General features: G+C 41.4%; 1 protein-coding gene across 5 annotated transcripts in view; it reads left to right on the forward strand.

Annotated features, from left to right (window-relative positions):
- Window positions 1-17,100, forward strand: part of EEF1AKMT2 (EEF1A lysine methyltransferase 2) — an 81,401-nt gene that overhangs the window by 22,641 nt on the left and 41,660 nt on the right. For 2 of the 5 annotated variants that reach the window (XM_033842452.2, XM_073793824.1), the window contains exons 6-7: window positions 755-845; window positions 11,012-11,391. In XM_033842452.2, coding sequence (XP_033698343.1) covers window positions 755-845; window positions 11,012-11,186 — 266 coding nt within the window. In that variant the 3' untranslated portion in view covers window positions 11,187-11,391. Of the gene's footprint in view, window positions 1-754; window positions 944-11,011; window positions 11,392-17,100 lie in introns of those variants that run through there. The other 3 variants (XM_033842450.2, XM_033842451.2, XM_073793823.1) reach the window with 3 other exon arrangements.

Genomic DNA, 17,100 nt, shown 5'->3' on the forward strand with positions numbered 1-17,100 from the left:
CACCTAGTAAGTGGTAGAGCTGGGACTTGAACCCAGGACTTTTGAATACATGTTAAGTTAAAAAAAAAAAAGAAATCACCCTGTGCTGCTTTGAAATTTACTACTTCCTTACCTTCCCAAGTTCAGTTCAGTTTGGGTCTTGATCTTTGGTTACAAACTCTTTTTTTATTGTGGTAAAATATATATAACATAAAATTTACTATTTAGCCATTTTTAAGTTTATAGTTCTGGGGCATTAAGTACATTCTTACTGTTGTGCCACCATTGCCACCATCCGTCTCCAGGACTTTTTCATTTTTATTTCCATGTTACTTATCTTCTCTGTATTAAGTGCTTTTATATATCTGATTTGGATTAATTGACTTACTGCATATAAAGCACTCAAAACAGTGCCGGATACATGGTAAGACCTCAACACATGGTAATCTGCTTCCTACAACTAGATGGTAAAGGAGGCCACTGGAGATGCAGAGTTGAAGGGATGATAAACAGGGATGATAAACAGGATGGATGGAAAGCGTCTTTTTTCCGGTTTGATTTTGTCTGTTACTTGTTCATTTCAAAGTGTTTTTGGGTGTATACACATATACACCTATAGTATATAGGATAGAAGATCATAAAGTGAAATTTAGTCACAATTTAGAGTTTGGAATCACGTAATTTTGTAAAAGGTTGACAAGTACATTGTTAATACAAATATCCCTTAACTGTGGGATTCAGTCCCTAATAAAAGTATTTTGCTTCTGTCTGGCAGGATTTGAACTTTTTGAAGAGCTGCGGACACCCAGGTTCAGCTTTGGAGGCAGATCTGGAAACAGTGTAGCAGCATTGGTTTTCCAAAAAACGTGAGACTTTTCATTGGACAAATTCAGTTAGCTTTTTTAAAGAAGCTCTACATCAAAGTAAACCTGATACAGAAAATGCAAGTGCAAATAAATGTTTAGTAAGTACACAGGATGCACATGTTGAATACATAAAATGGGTTGGTAAAAAAAATCATGAGCGTGGAAGTAGTTCGGTTTTAGAGATCAACCAAGAATAATTAAAATTTTTCTTTTGTATTTGAGATGTAAATATTTTTCTTTCTGATTTAAAAAAATTTCCTGTAACTGCTAAACAGTTAAAAACTTTAAAGCAGTAAGTGGATTTACAGATAGTATGTATTCTTGATTTTTGTGCCTTGGTAAAGGTGAATTGAATATAGCTATTTATGAAGATATGACCAAGCTATTCCAGGGCCAGAATAATAAGCCAAACGACTTTCCTAATGTTTTATTAGACTACTATAAAACATAGTAAGTATGATATTTTGAGTTGAATAGTGGTTTTTTAAAAAAATTATTTAATACCTGAGAAAATCCCCCAGCCCTTATGTGTATAATTAAACAAAATCAGATAAATGTATCAGTTGATCAAGAAATATTTATTGAGCTTGTATTTTGTGGCTGATGATCTTCTACACACTGTGAGGGATAAATAGTAGAAGGAAAGGCAACTAAGAGATACTGTTATATGCTGGCACTAGGTTAAGTTGTATTATCTTCCTAAGTCGTTGAATTCCCTCAATATCTTCTCGAGGCATGTATTACTTATTCTTGTTTCTACATATCAGATAGCTAGTACAGGATAGAGCCAGGATTCTTCTCTGGGTCTGACTCTAAAACTTGTTCTCTTCCTCTAGCGTATTTGCCTCCCAGGTCTAAGTCTCTGCCTTTATGGCATTTACAGTTCAGTTGGGGAACTAGGACTCGTGCATCGAAAAATCTGTTAGAGAAGTTGGGCAGTTATTTTTAGGAGATCTGCACCTCCCTGTTAATGACTGTTGATCAGTGGACTGTGAGAATAGTGAGTCATCCTTCATTACTTTTCACCATTTCCCTACTTGTCTTAAAAGACTTACGTCATCAAGAACTGAACTGTGTCATTCCTCTGTGAGAGGTGGTGTAAGTTTTATATATATACACCCTCAGGGATACAGGGACAAAGGTGTTCTAGTTAGGGGCTAATAAGCAAGAGGAACAGTTTATTTATGAACGTTTTTGAAGAGATAAGTTTTATTAATCCTTAGTGCCATTTTGTATTTGGGCTAATAGTTTAATATTGGAGTCACAATATGAGTTTTAAAAAAGTGATAATAATTTTTATGATTTTCAGCTTTGGGGGCTTGTTGGCTTACAAAACAAACAGAATTTTTGTTTGTTTGGCAAATGTTATCCTAGTACTGAGCAAGTCTAGCATTACAACCTTTTCTTTTCATTTTTGTTACGGGGAGGGGTGGGGGGACAGGGGGAGGAGAAGGGTGGTTTGATTTAGATCAACATTAATCAACCATTAAGATTACTGTCTGCCTTGCACAAGATAACTGAAGACATTTACATAAACTTTCAACACAAATAACATTTTTGGAAAAGCTTTAATTTTTAACATGTAAAAAGTGAGAAATTACTTTAAAATATCTGTGATTTAAACGTGTAAAATTGTGTTGATTTTATAAACTAGACATGGGATCTTAAACCATAGAATCAGTGTTTTATAATTTATTGAGATTTTGTCTTTGTTGTTTTTCACATTAATATTTCTTGATTTTAAATATGTAATAGTATATAAGTACTTTTTTAGAATTCTGAGTTGTTACGTATATGCTATTTTAAAGCATCGATGGAACAAAATAGGCCTTCTGTGCAACCAGATTGAGACATTGGGTTGGATTCACTGAGAGCTTGGAGGGGGCCTTTGTTGAAAAGCTCCGTGAGTCACTATTGTGGGGGGTATGTGTGTTCCACTTGCAAAAATGTAGGACGTTTGGGGGGGAATCATGGAGCTGTTGATACGGTTAGGAACAGGGAGTTGTCATCTCTTCTTATCAGTTTAATCCTGCTGGAAATCAGCCTCTCAGAGATTGAAATCAGGACAAATGGAAGGTCCAAAAATGCTAACAATAAATTATTAGTATTTTCAAGTAATATCACACTTTAAAACCCAGGCCAGTTAATGTCCCCAAGTTACTGAAACAAGTCATAAATACATTATTATTAAACTTAGTTTTGTTAGGTCATATGAATATGTGGGTAACTGTGAAAGAAATTATGCAATTATAAAAGGGAGCAGTAAGTTATGTAGTGAATGCTGTTTTATTTGGATAAGAAGTTGGAATTGTAATTTTATTACATCAAAAGACACCCTTATTTTGAGGAAACTTGTTTGAAATGCAAACGAGACTTCTCTGTGGAGCCTGCACAGAATTGTTGCTTTTCATGATGATGTTATTGCTGCATAACAGGCCACTTCTGTGTGTATAGGAAGTGTGTGTGCAAGTCCAAAGGGATTGGAGGCCTGAATGGGTGCGTTACACCAATTAACAAATAGAAAGTTTTCGGAACATTTTGTTTCAAGCCAGGTGCACAAGTTCGAGTTGCTTTTTGGGACTGGCATTTATGTATTTGAGAATCAAACCTGACACTACTCTTGGCAGCTTGACTAAAGCCATTTTACAATAAGTACAAACTGTCCTTGAATGATTTTTTTCCCTTTGTAGTAGCAACGAGTTTGCCTTTCTTCATCTGTGATTATGTGTGCAATTTTCTGGCTATTTTGGGGGAGGAAGGGAGGTAAACATATATGAAAGATTTTTATTTTTGGTATGAATAATGTGTTTCAACTCACTTATTATTTATTTTTAAATTTCCATGATACTGTAATGCATTACTATATGTTGACCTTCATTCACATTCATCCAGAGTATAATAGAAACCTTAAAGTACCTATATGAGTTATTAAGTTTTATATGGCTTTGAAATAATTTTTCTTAAATTGATATGCAAAGAAATAGAGTATCCCTGCCTATGTGAATAGACTTTGATTTATGTTGTCTTAAATAATTTTATTTTATATATTTGTGTGTGTGCGTCTGGCAGCCTATAATGAAAATATATGTAAATGTGAAAAATTAGTTGCTTTCCAGATCAGCATTCTGCCACTGTGGGGAGACCTGGGTTTGATTTCCTATTTTTTACACTGTGAGCTAGAATGTATGTGCTCCAGAGACAGCCTTCTGCTTTGAGAGCAAGAGACCAAATGTCTTGTGTTCGCTGTAGTAACCTCTTTAGTTCATTGTGTTTGTGTGTGTCAGGGGGGCGGGTGTTGATGGGGTCTGAAAGGAGTCTTGTCTAGTACACTTCACTGGAAGGAGGCTGCCTATGACCTAGAGTTTGACTGTGGGAGATGAGGAGCGTGGTAGGTTGAAGGACAATTGCATAGTGGGAAAAAAATTAGGAAACCCTGTCATTTCTCTTAGCTAGGCAGAAAACAGAGATGTCCTTAAAGAAGGGGGAGCACATGAGCATGTTTTATTAACAGTTAATGTAAGAAAATTAATGCTAATTTATTCTTCATACATACCATGCAATTTGTTAGAAAAGTAAAAGAATAGTTTGAAATTCTTTGGTCAATTGATGGATTCCTATGTTAGTGGCATAGAAATGAAACTCAACATTAAGCAGACAAATACCCAAGCCCACGGGCTACATAAATGCTGAATAAAACCAGCTCTACAATGGAACTCTGAAAAGCAAGGGGTAAGAAGCCTAATGAATGATTGAATATGACCTTAGCAAAATCCCTGGAGTGTTGTTGAAAGATCATTCATTTCCAGCTTAGATGTCAAGATGGGCTCCAGTAACCAGAAGAAAAAAGAGAGCTTGAGTCGGTACTTACTGAGTTTTAAAAATCTTTACAACACAGTGCATTAGACTAATCATTAAAAGGGCTTCTCTAACAGCTCAGCATTTTGAGCTGTCACTGTACGGACCTGTGGTTTAGGCCCAGGGAAACCAAATTAAAAAGATAGGAATAATTCTCAAGACATGAATGTATCAGTATCCTGCTTTTATGGAGCAGAACTTCAAAAACTGGGATGTAGAGGCTGGCAGAATGCACTTTTGTCATGCTGATACCATTGTAAGAAAGACTTACAACCAAGAGATAATTGTGCCTTAAAGTATTTGCAAATTACTGGCCTAGTTTATTGGAGGAAGATATAAAAAAACAAATCTACTTTTTCATTTTTAAGTGACCCTTCATGAAGAAATGATAAATTCTTCTATATTTTTAAATGTGTATTGTTATTACTGCATCAGGAAATGGTGTGTTAGTGAGTGAGCTCTATTGTGCATGCTATCCAGAAGCTTTATAAGAAAAGCGAATCTAACATACTTGTTTTCCCAAATACCTAAAAATTTACACATGAGCCAGCAATTAGCATGTTCTGGATTTTATCTGAGGAGCTTAGAAAGAAATAATGAAATACTCTGAATAAGGGGACCATGAAGTGTACTTATCACTCTTCATTAACATAGTTACAGATGAAGCAGTTTATCATTATGTGATCACAGCAGAATAGAAGTGCTATTGGAATAGTTGTAGTTCCCTTGCTATTGCCTTCCTTGCTGCTTCAAAGATGAGGGAGTAGTCAGGATGAAGAGGCTAAATGCAGAAGAGAGTGGGTGCTGCCAGTTCGCATTTTTCTCCTAACCCCTCCTCTAATATGAAAATGTCAGTCCTTTGTTCCCATCTAATTTTAGTACATCCTGGCTAAAAAAATGTTAGGATGATTTCCAGCCATGGAACTTGGAGGGGTGGGGTGGGAGAGGGGAAGAGTAGAGGAAAGAGCAGTTTACATTCCATATCCGTCTGCCTTTCTGTGACAGCATCTAGCCCCTACTCTGTTGATTTTCGTGGTGAAATAAATTTAGATGCACTGGAGCAGCACTAATTAGGTTTTCCTTCCATGTCCTTAACAAGAAGTCTAGTTGGAGTCTGAATGGGGAAAATCATAATATGGTATTTAATAAAACATACTGGGCTGAATTAAAGAGCTGTTTGCAAGTTTTGGAAGAAAGGCCTGAAATTGTGAGTGAAAACTACATGTTGTGTGGTTTATAAATAGAACCTTTGTGATTCAGTGAAACTGCTTTTATGCTATGTCTTGAATGAGAATAATATTTGTTGATTTTTGAGAATCAGTCATAAGCAAGTCAGAGCTGTTTATTCCCTCTGGAATATACTTCCATAATATATTCCATATACTGAACCTCACTATGAAATAAGCCTCACCTTTCCAAAAGTTTGTTCATTTTAGTGAACTAAGATTTCCTCGTGGAATCTTTATATGATAAAGACATTACATAGCCAGAATTGAGAGATCATTTTGTTAAGTCCAGTTGAATAATGACTTAATTTGCAACAAGTGCAGTATCAGATTATTTTCTGAACTTGAAATTTATTTTGGTTCATTTTATAGTACCAGATAATTTATCTTTAAAATGTTAATAGAATAAATATCAGAGAGAAGTGATTTTTTTAAAATATTAACTTTTGGAGAAAAAAATGATTGGAACCTAGGCAAGTCACTTTCCTTTTCTGGGCTTCAGTTTTTCTCTCTGTGAAACAAGGGTGTTCAGTAGGTGATATTTAAAGTTCTTTTCTACCCCCGTGTTAGTCAGCTTGGGCTGCCATTGGCTCGGTGGCCTAAACAGAAATTTATTTTTCATTGTCTGAAGACTGGGAATTCCAAGTTCAAGGTGCTGATGAGGTAGGTTTCATTCTGAGGTCTCTTCTCTTGGCTTGTAGGCAGATGGATGCCATCTCCCTATATGTTCACATGTTCTCTTTGTGCGTGCTTGTGGGGAGAGAGTGAGCAAAGTCCCTCGTGTCTCTAATTAGGGCACTAATCCCATCATGAGGACCCCACCCTCATGACTTCATCTAACCCTAATTACTTCCCAAAGGCCCTATCTCTAAATACTATTTCTTTGGGTGCTAGGGCTTCAACATAAATTTCTAGGGGGCACATTCAGTCCATAATAACAGCTGAAATTGATCTGAGGTTTAGAGAAAGCTCACAAAATAGATTTCCACTATACATGGGGCGTTTAAATACTCCATTAGTTAAATATCAATTGTTAGGTCACTTTCTGATTCTTTTAAACCAAACTATCTATTCATGTATATGAAAAAATATGTGTACACATAATAAAACATTTGAAGCAATCACATGATTGTTTTTCAGTCTAAAAATGTCTTTGTGCATTCATTGGTAAACTTTAGGTTTGAGTATTGATTGCCTCTGATATATGTTTGATAATTCAGTTTGTATCCATTTGACCACAGAGTTGTTTTATCTGAGAAACTCAGAAATTTACATCTAATTTTTTAGTCCCACCTTAATTTTATATAAAATTATGATAACCTGAAGAATCTCCCTAATTTGATTCTTCCCTACCCCAGACACACACACTACCACTACGCACTCACAGATGACCTTATTTACCACTTGAAAGGCCCATGGCTTTGAGATTTCTACCTTCTCATGCTATACAGAGTGTAGTACATGGGTCTTTCCTTCTTATGCCTTCTACCTCTTTGGGCTACTGTCAGTCTGTCCTAAAATTGCTTACCCCCTCAATGAAAATGAAGTATCAATATTTTAAATGCGCTGGCAAAGTGCCTAATGTATAGTAGATACTTATTTCAAGTTGGTTTCCCTTTAGTACATTTCTTTGAAGCAGTTTGATATAGTGGAGAGAGAAGCAGTTGTGTAGACTCTACAGAATAGGGTTGTGAATATTAAATGAGAAAAATAAATGTAAATCATCTTAGCATAATTCTTAGCGCACACCAGTGCCAAATAAATATTCTTTTCTCCAAGGAAACCTTCCCGGCAGAGCCAATATATTGAATTGTTCAGGATTTTAACCCTCAGTGCCACTGAGTTAATGTATTCAGTCCCATTGTAAGGCATTTGTATTTCAGGAGTGATTAGATGAGTGAAGAGAGGCGAATGAGTGGTAGATAAGTAAGAGGGAAGGTTTGGAATAGGTGGGCCTTTCAGAATGTCTTAAGAAATCATACTGTATAGCTGCTGTTTCTTTAGTCTCTAGATAGGGCTGATGCTGAAAGCACCTTTTTATTTAGTTAAGGAATGAAGGCTAGATATCCTAATTCTGGATTTTCACGAAATGTCCTTTATGATGTGTTTCAGCAGACTCTAAGAATACCCTTCAGGTTTAAGATCATTATCTGTTTTAGAGGTAGTTATTTAGTAATAAATGTAGGTATGATGGGGAAAATGTTAATGTGGATGCATTTGAATTGAAAACAAATGGTCAAGGATAGGGTGCACCTTCCTTCTTAGGTCTGAACACCAAGGCATTGTTTCCAGTGACAACTAACAAGGGACCTGAGAACAGATCCCCCAAATGACCATGCCTCAGGTTCACTGAGTTGTTGAGTTGGGTTTGGGTTTTTTACTATGCATTTAGGAAGCTGCGGGCTAAGATTTTATCATTGATTTCCACCTTGCATCATCTAGATTTGATTTCTTTGATCAGTGAGTCACGTTTGTTTTCCTTGCTGTAAGTTGAGTTAACAGTACCATTCACAGTGGCATTTTAAAGTTTGATGTTGGGCAATACTTTAAGTAGTTTATCTGATTTGACCTTGGTTTATGTTGGAACTGACAGTATAGTATGTAAAGTACAGTGAATCAGTTGTTTATGCTAGTGTAGAAGACACTTGGTTTTCAGATTTGTTTATTTATTTGACCTTTTTATTGGTGGTTAAATGAATATCTCAATGCTTAGAGTGCTTACTATTACTATAGAAATGCTGGCCAGAGCAGTGTCACTTTCTCTAGTTAACCTCAAAGAGTTTAAATCTTTGAACCATTTAAAAAAAGTTCTACAGAGATGAGGTCAATACGATATGATGTACGTCATAAGGATAGAACATAATCAAAGCTTCGCTACTTTATTATTATATTTTTAATAAATTTATTTATTTATTTTTGGCTGCATTGGGTCTTTGTTGCTGTGCACAGGCTTTCTCTAGTTGCAGTGAGTGGGGGCTACTCTTCATTGCGGTGCGCAGGCTCCTCATTGCAGTGGCTTCTCTCGTTGCAGAGCACGGGCTCTAGGCGCGCAGGCTTCAGTAGTTGTGGCATGTGAGCTCAGTAGTTGTGGCTCATGGGCTCTAGAGCTCAGGCTCAGTAGTTGTGGCGCAGAGGCTTGGTTTCTTCGCGGCATGTGGGATCTTCGCAGACCAGGGATCAAACCCGTGTCCCCTGCATTGGCAGGTGGATTCTTAACCACTGCGCCACCAGGGAAGCCCAAAGCTTCGCTACCTTTAATTAGCTAGTTTAACATTACAAGGGGTGAATAACTTGTTTTTTTAAAAAATTTATTTATTTGGGTGTGTCAGGTCTTAGTTGCAGCACATGGGATCTTCACTGAGGCAAGCGGGATCTTTCGTTTTGGTGCGCGGGCTTCTCTGTAGTTGTGGCGTGTGGGCTCCAGAGCGTGCGGGCTCAGGAGTTGCAGTGCACGGGCTGTCTACTTGCGGCGCACAGGCTTAGTTGCCCCGCAGCCCCATGGCATATGGGGTCTTAGTTCCCCAACCAGGATTCGAACCCACGTCCCCTGCATTGGAAGGCGGATTCTTAACCACTGGACCACCAGGAAAGTCCCTGAATAACTTGGTTTTGATCAAGGTGTTTCTTGTTTTGTTTCTAGGTGAAAATTAAAAGATGTAAAGTGATATTTAAAATAGCATGCCAGCTTCTCATTCATATCAATTCTTTTCTGTTTCAGGTCAGCTGCAGGTTATGCTAGGACAAAATAGGCAAGGCTGGTCCTTCTTAAAAACAGTAATGGGTATGATAAAACAAAATATCTTTGCTTTCGGTTAATATAGAAGATTGACAAAGTGACGAGAAGAGTGAAGAAATTCACAGGCTAATGTAGTATGTGGGGCAAATGTGCTTTTCATACTGCTCCCAGGGATATTCTACCATTGGAGCCAGGGACTAATTTTTTTTCTTGATATTTTAAATCCAAAGGATTCAGTCTTCAGATTGGGTATTTAAACTCTATGAAATCACAAGCTGTATATTTCAGTTTCCTCTTACCTACTGAAAATGAAATTCACTCATTTTCATTTTTCTGGGTAATAGGCAGGATAGCGGTAGCTTTGAGCGTATCACTAGGGATGAGTTAAAAATAGATTTTTCTTGAGGCAGTGACTTATATGGCAGGTAGTTGATAGAAAAATTAAGTTAAATTTTGGGGTTAATATCTCAAATACTAAATCTGAATTCCACTAAAGAATATATGAGAAGGGACTTCCCTGGTGGCGCAGTGGTTAAGAATCCGCCTGCCAGTGCAGGGGACACGGGTTTGATCCCTGGTCCGGGAAGATCCCACATACTGCGGAGCAACTAAGCCCGGGCGCCACAACTACTGAGCCTGTGTTCTAGAGCCCGCGAGCCACAACTACTGAGCCCACGTGCCACAACTACTGAAGCCCACGCGCCTAGAGCCCGTGCTCCGCAACAAGAGAAGCCACCACGATAAGAAGCCTATGCACTGTAGTGAAGAGTAGCTCCCGCTCGCCGCAACTAGAGAAAGCCTGCACGCAGCAACAAAGACCCAACGCAGCCAAAAAAAAAAAAGAATATATGAGAAAAAAAATCATTTGAAGATGATAACATAAACATTTAGTCTGAGTGTGCTGTTGAAATATTTTCTATATTAAATTCAATGTATAGCAGTATGAAAATGCTGTAACTTGTTTTTAGCTGTGTTTTTGGTGGAGTAACTGAGGCAAACTAGATTATAGGTGACTAACCATGCTATAGTGATACTAGTTAGATACTAGTTAGATCAGCTAAGATCATAAATAGATCAGGGAAAGGCCAGGAATTGATTCTGCTTTTGAATCTTAGTATTAAAATAGTAAAAATAGGTTTGGGAAGTTTTACATATGTCAGTAACTTTGAATATAGATTTACTTTGTTATATTTATTTTTGCTTATTTCCCATGCATAAACTTTTCAGTGTCTCTTTTTTCATGCTTGAGTTTTCTTTTAGCACATAATACTAACAGCTGCTATTAACTTTGCAAAGAAAAAATAATATCAAATTGAAATAAGTTTTAACTGTTGCTCTGTTCTTTTTAGCTTACTTTACTCAGAGCTCTTCCATCCAGTGAGTTGCAAGCGTGACATTTGCTGTGTTTTCAGCACCTGCCAACTTGGAAACCAGGGTTTGTGCTCAGGACTTAGGCTTACAACCCACACTTTGTGGTGCACAATGCCGTCCCAGCTGGCATGCTTCTTACCTCAATGGTGCTAGACGTTCGGTTACAAAGCTGTGCAGATTCACATGCGCTGATTTCAATAGGCATTCCCCTTCAAGCTGCTTTCAACTCTCATTTTGTATCAAAGGAGTTAGATTGGTATCATTAAATTCACTGCTGTGCTTATTTTTCAATGAAAATAAATTCATTTTATTTATCTCTTGAATCAAAAAATAACTGTCTTCAAGAACCGAAGTACCTCTTTAAAAAGGTGTGTATATATAGATATAGGAGATAGATTTATAGATCTATATCTATATATCTATATCTATATGAGATTCCAGCCTGGGCTGTAACTCATTTTCATTAGTGGAAAGGTTTCAGAACAAAAGACAAAAAGAATAGAAAGGAAAGAACAGAAGGACTAGTGTGTCATAACATGCTTATGTAGGTAGGGCTGTTAGTTGTAGCTGGATCATAGGTGTGGGAACAATTATAGAACTTATTTTTCTGAATAAGCTGCATAAGAAAATTGCCCCCATAGTAGGTTCAGATTTTTGGCTTCCATCAATAACCAAAAAGTTTACATAGTTTTAAAAGAAGTGTATTTCGCTAACTTGTTTTCAGTAGCCAATCCCTTTGAAAATGTTTCAGGTGAACTTCGTGATGTCTATCTTCCCATCATCTATTATAAGCAATTTTAAAAGGTTCTCCTTTAAAAAAGATCTTTTCATATGTAGAAAGGACAGTGTGAAATGTGAATGACTGGCTTTTAATACAGCAGTTGTGACAAAGAGGCAGTGGCTTTTGGAAGCTGAATAAAGGGGTTAATGCACATGCATCTGCATACTGCTGTTGGGTCCAATGTATAACACGTTCGGTGTCTGTTTCACTCACGTTGTTAGTCTAAAAAGAATGTTATTCTCAGAGACAAACCAGTTTATCATTTTCTAGTGGTGAGCTCTTTTTACAATCATAGGTACAGATAAATTTGATGGGAGAAACTGAGCAATACTGACTGGTACTTGCTCAGACTTCAAAGCTCAGCTCCTTGGTGTTTGAACATCATATCTATCTGGTTCTGAAGGCACAAAAATAAAACACCCACTAACTACCAAGGACATTTCTTAGTGCATGTCAAAACCCAATCTTTACCCTCCTCTGCACAAATGTGCTTAGGTGAATACTTTTATTAGCTTGCTGATACAAGTTATAGTTGGTTACACCCTTTCTTAATAAAATACACTCGTATTGCCTCCTGTTGCTTAAGAGCTTTAAACTTGGAATGGGGGAACCGTCTAGCATAGAATGCTACTCAGCTTGTATCTCCCAGGCAGTGTTGAGTGGACATATCACACATACCATACAGACAGGCATTCCTTCTTTTGGTAGTTCTGCTTTGCGGGGAGCCGGGAGCCAGAAGAGCCAGTATTGCCGTGCTTTCTCCCTAGGATCCATATATTGGTCTTGGAGTGAGATTGTATGTAATCCCTAGGCTGTTCTATGGCTTAACCAGGTTAGTGTTGGTTGATGATAATGGAAAAGTTACAGGTGATCATTTTTGGATTATTTATGGATTTATTCCTAAATTGGCCTATGAATTTGCATATTGGTGTCTGGTTGTGCTCTAAATCTGGTTTTGATTTGGTTTTGACCTTTGAGGACTGAACAAAGGTAGACAGCTTAGCCCCCCACCCTTCCTCCGACTGCAGTTTACATAGTTTTAAGTCCAGAGTTTGACTGAGTTTGTATTTACTCTTTTGAATTGAGCAACTCTAATATACAAACATTTGGGTAGGATTTTTTATAATAAAGAACTATGTAGTATAGCCCTAAAAAGTGGTGTGTGTTATATCTATAGGACTTTATTACATGATGTGGGAAGGCCTATAGTATGGAAGGTTAGTGGCACAGGCCTTAATGTATATTTTTAGTCTTTGGACATTCAAATTAAGTATATGAGAAATAGCTATTCATTGGTTAGTAGCAGAACTCTTGAAGCAGATAGTTTAATTCTCTACACTTTTAAGAAAGCCTCAGAACCAGAAAAACAGGCTGCTTTAGGTTAGAAAGGAGGCGGTACAGCAAAGGACCTTGCCATAACCACAGTCCTTGGAGTTTTGTGAGACTAAAATCATCCTGAAAGGAGCAAGAATAATGGTTGCAATAATTGTTTCCAGGTTTGGGACCCCTGAATTTTGTTTTTTAAGTTGACCCGATGAACTAGTAATTGCAGGAATAAACTGAATGCTTACCAGCAGGAGTCACTCTAGGCCTCCTAATAAAAAGTAAATTAAACTATATCCTTAAAGCTCTCGAAGGCTGAGGTGACGCTGTGATAAGATGGCATTAGGGCAGTGTAGCAGCATTCTCAAATTATCCCTTATGCCTTTCTTTGTTCAATCTAGGAAGACTTGGTTCTTGCTCCTTTCAGAATTGGCCCTGGATATATTTTTTTTAAAGCAGTGTTTATGGATAAAGATATCAGTACCTTACTATCCTGCATATTAGCTCACTTTGGCTTTCTTAGGATGAATTGATCATACCCCACATCATCTACTTGAATGAATACTCACATCCTTCTTCTGTTTGTTGTCCATCCTACAGTAGAAATCTCTAGAGTTAGCTGTAGTTAGTGTGAAAGGAGATGTTAGCTCGTGGTTTTCTGAAAAAGAATGGGTCCAGTGTGATGAGAAACTGAAATATTTTAGCAATAGCCATGAAATATAATAGTTTCCCAAGTGTACACAAGCTCAAGAAGTTAATTGTTCATTTATGTTTGATACTGGGATTGAAACATTGGATTAAAACCAATTAAATGTTCCTAGAAGCAGCAGAAAAAGTTTCCTGATTTATGAATAGAACCATTCAGATGGCGCAGACACAATCCATGTAAAGTAATGAGGTGTTTTGTTTTTTTGGCAAAGGAGAACACAAAACAGGCATAGGGAGTTCTTTTCAAAAACCTTCTCTTTAAAAAAATCTCTTTTTGGATACATGGTTAATAAAATAACATACACCAGTAGGAAGGAGTAATGGGAAATCTAGGGCTTCACTTCACAAGGAAAACAATCCCCCTCCCCCAGGTGAGCAGCACAATGAAAATACTCTGCTTATTCTATCAGGGTTACATTCCTGAACTTAAGTCAACATCCTAAGTTACAGAACTAAACATGCTCTGCTTCTGCTTAGCAACCACAAATCCTTCCTTCACCGGTTGCATGTATTTTGGATGTGGCTTCTGAAGTACACTTTCCTTTATTTCGATCAGCACCCCGAATTAGGAAAGTAGCGATTTATTTTCCGAAAGTGTGACAACACTAACACGGTCCCCCCTCCCCTACCGCCCAGCACGCCCTGAAATCGTTTCCTTAAAACCTCAAAAACCCAACAACCCGGAAGCTGGACGTCTTAAGTCCACGCGGCCCGGGGTTTTTATCCCGGCTCGTGCGGGGGGCGGGGGGAGACGGCCCCGGGGTCTCTGGCTCGGGGCCCGGGCAGCAGTGGTGGTGGCGGCGGCGCGGCTGGGGGCCGGGGCCACTTCCCGCGTTCCGGGGCCTTGCAGGCGCGAGCTCGGCGAGCGGCGCGCGGCTCGGCTCGCAGGACGCCCTTTAGCCCCGCCGGCGGCGCGCGGCGACCCCCCCACTCCCCGCCCACCGGCGGCTGCGCGCACTGCACACTCGCCCGCCGCCGCACGCTGCCCGGCTCCTGCACGCCGCCGCGCTGAGCGCCCGGGCCCGCGACGCCGCCCGCAGAGCGCCGGACCCAGCGACACGCAGCCGCGGTCGGGCTGCCCCGCGGCGGCGGCGGGCGCGGGCGGCCTGGCCGGGGCCGGTTAAAGGGACGAGTTGCAAACAGTTCAGGAAGTGACAAGTCGATTTCCTCCTCCCTGGGAGCCGCTCGGTACAAAGCGCTCGGCGCCGGCAGAAGAGCGTGCGCGCGGCGGACGAGCCGCGGGCAGCCTGGACGACTTGGCGAGCGCCGGCGGCAACGGCGCGGGGTCCGCTCTCGGAGCGTCCCGCCGCGCACAGTAAGCGACCCCGGGCCGGGCGGCGGCGTTGGCGACCGGGGGGCCGGTCCCGAGCGGAGGTCCCTGCCGTGTGCGCCCCAGCCGCCGGCTGTAGGGAGCCCGGCTCGCGTGTGTGCTGGCCTTGACCTTTTTTATTTTTATGTTGCTGATTTCCTTTTTGTCCGCCTTGTTTCGCGTTGGGTCGGGTGGTTTCTCGGGGCGCTGAGTGTCGCCGCTGGTGCATGCGTGAGACTTGTCAGAGCGCAGCCAGGGGAACGAGCCAGCCCGGCCCCTGCGAAAAAGTCTGCGCTTCCCGGGGCGGGCGCGGGGACTGCTGCGCCCGGGGGTGTCCTCCTCTCCACGTCTCAACTTGAGCCCTGGCTGCGGCAGCGGCGAAGGCGCCGAGCCCCGGGACCCGGGCGTCCCGGCTCACCCCGGAGTTCCCGCATCGTTTGCAGACAACTCTTTTGTTCGCGGAAGTTTGCGTCCGCCACCCCGGGATGCGGGCACGCAGCGGCGGGCTACCCGGCGGCTGGACCGGCCGGGGAGGTCACGTAGGGGGTGAGAGGGCGTTCTGTCCCGGGCAGGGGAAGCCCCCGGGGTCGCCGCGGCGGGGACTTGCGGAATGGGGGCTGGGGGGGGTGCAGGGGGGCCGTGCCGGCGTGGCTTTTGCACATGGCGAGAAGGGCCGTCCGGCACGGGCACACTGGTCGAGTCACATTTTTGCCAGTCCTTGATTTCCAAGCCCGTGGGAGTCGTCTTCGCCGCTCGGGCTTTCTCTTGGTGGGGCGGGGACGAAGAAGGGGAGGATGCCCAGAGTCCCGGGGAGGGCCCTCGGTTTGCATTGCCCCAAATGCCTTCTCCGGCACCCCCCGGTTCCCTACCCCCGCCTGCAGACTTGGGGAACAATGCTCGTGGCTCAGGACAAGGCGGCGGAGCACCAGCGAGTCTCGAGAGCCGGTTTGCTCGCGTCCCTCGCCCCCGGACGCCCCCTGAAGCCAGGCTGCCTCCATCTGACCGCCCGGGTTCATTAACACGTACTGTACTTCGTACGATGGTGAACAAAGAACAGCTCTTTGCGGCATTTGATGAATGGGATTCTGCCTCCTATAGGCCACACTCTGAGTCTTCCATTCGTTACAGCATCCGGACTCGGTGGTGTTGGGCAAGTGGCCCCCGCGGTGGGCTGCATTCCGGGCCCCGGACCTGGGCAGGGCATTTGTGCCGATGCCGCCTCCGCCACGCTCGTCTTGCCGGAGCGGGTGCAGATGGAGCCAGGCTGACGGTTGTTCAACAGGAACAAATGTTTGTTGAATTGTTGCATGGTGGAGACAAGGGACTGTTTTCTATTGACTGCTGCAGGAGTTGGAATGGCATTGTTTATTGGCCTGGGAAGCCAGGCAAGCGTCTTGTGCTGCTTACAACATATTAGCAGACTTCCAAATGACATACTAGCATATGTGTTCCCAGCAGTTCCCACCGGCTGGAAGGGGATCCCTTCTTTCTCCAGATCCTGGACTCTGGGTTAAAATATGCCATCAGGTTTGAGGACTTGGAAAGGAATGGAGTTAGTAGACTGGGTGAAACTCACTGTTCCTGACTTCGCCAGGTTTTGGTTTCATTTTAATTTATCCACTTAACAGTAACTTGTCTCAGTTACAGTTTTGATACTGAATTGCAGATCTGTAGTGTGGTTTTTTTTTTGTTTTCTTTTCCTCCCTTTTTCCTTAGCTATGGACAACTAGATAAACAGAAAACAGCCTCTTGTCCCAGTTGATAGGCCCACGTTAGTGGGAGAAGGTTTGGGTCTTAAGTTCAGGATTGGTAGCCCTTGACGTTGTGTCTGTACTTGGCAAGGGTCTGGATGCTGCCAGCCATGGTACAGACCTAGGAGCCTGCTGATTCACCTCCCGGGGTGCTGTTCCAGGCCAGAAAATGAAGGAGAGGCCTGTGGCAGGTCT

Source organism: Tursiops truncatus, chromosome 16 (genome assembly GCF_011762595.2).
Source record: "Tursiops truncatus isolate mTurTru1 chromosome 16, mTurTru1.mat.Y, whole genome shotgun sequence".
In the NCBI taxonomy this organism is placed as follows: Eukaryota; Metazoa; Chordata; class Mammalia; order Artiodactyla; family Delphinidae; genus Tursiops; species Tursiops truncatus.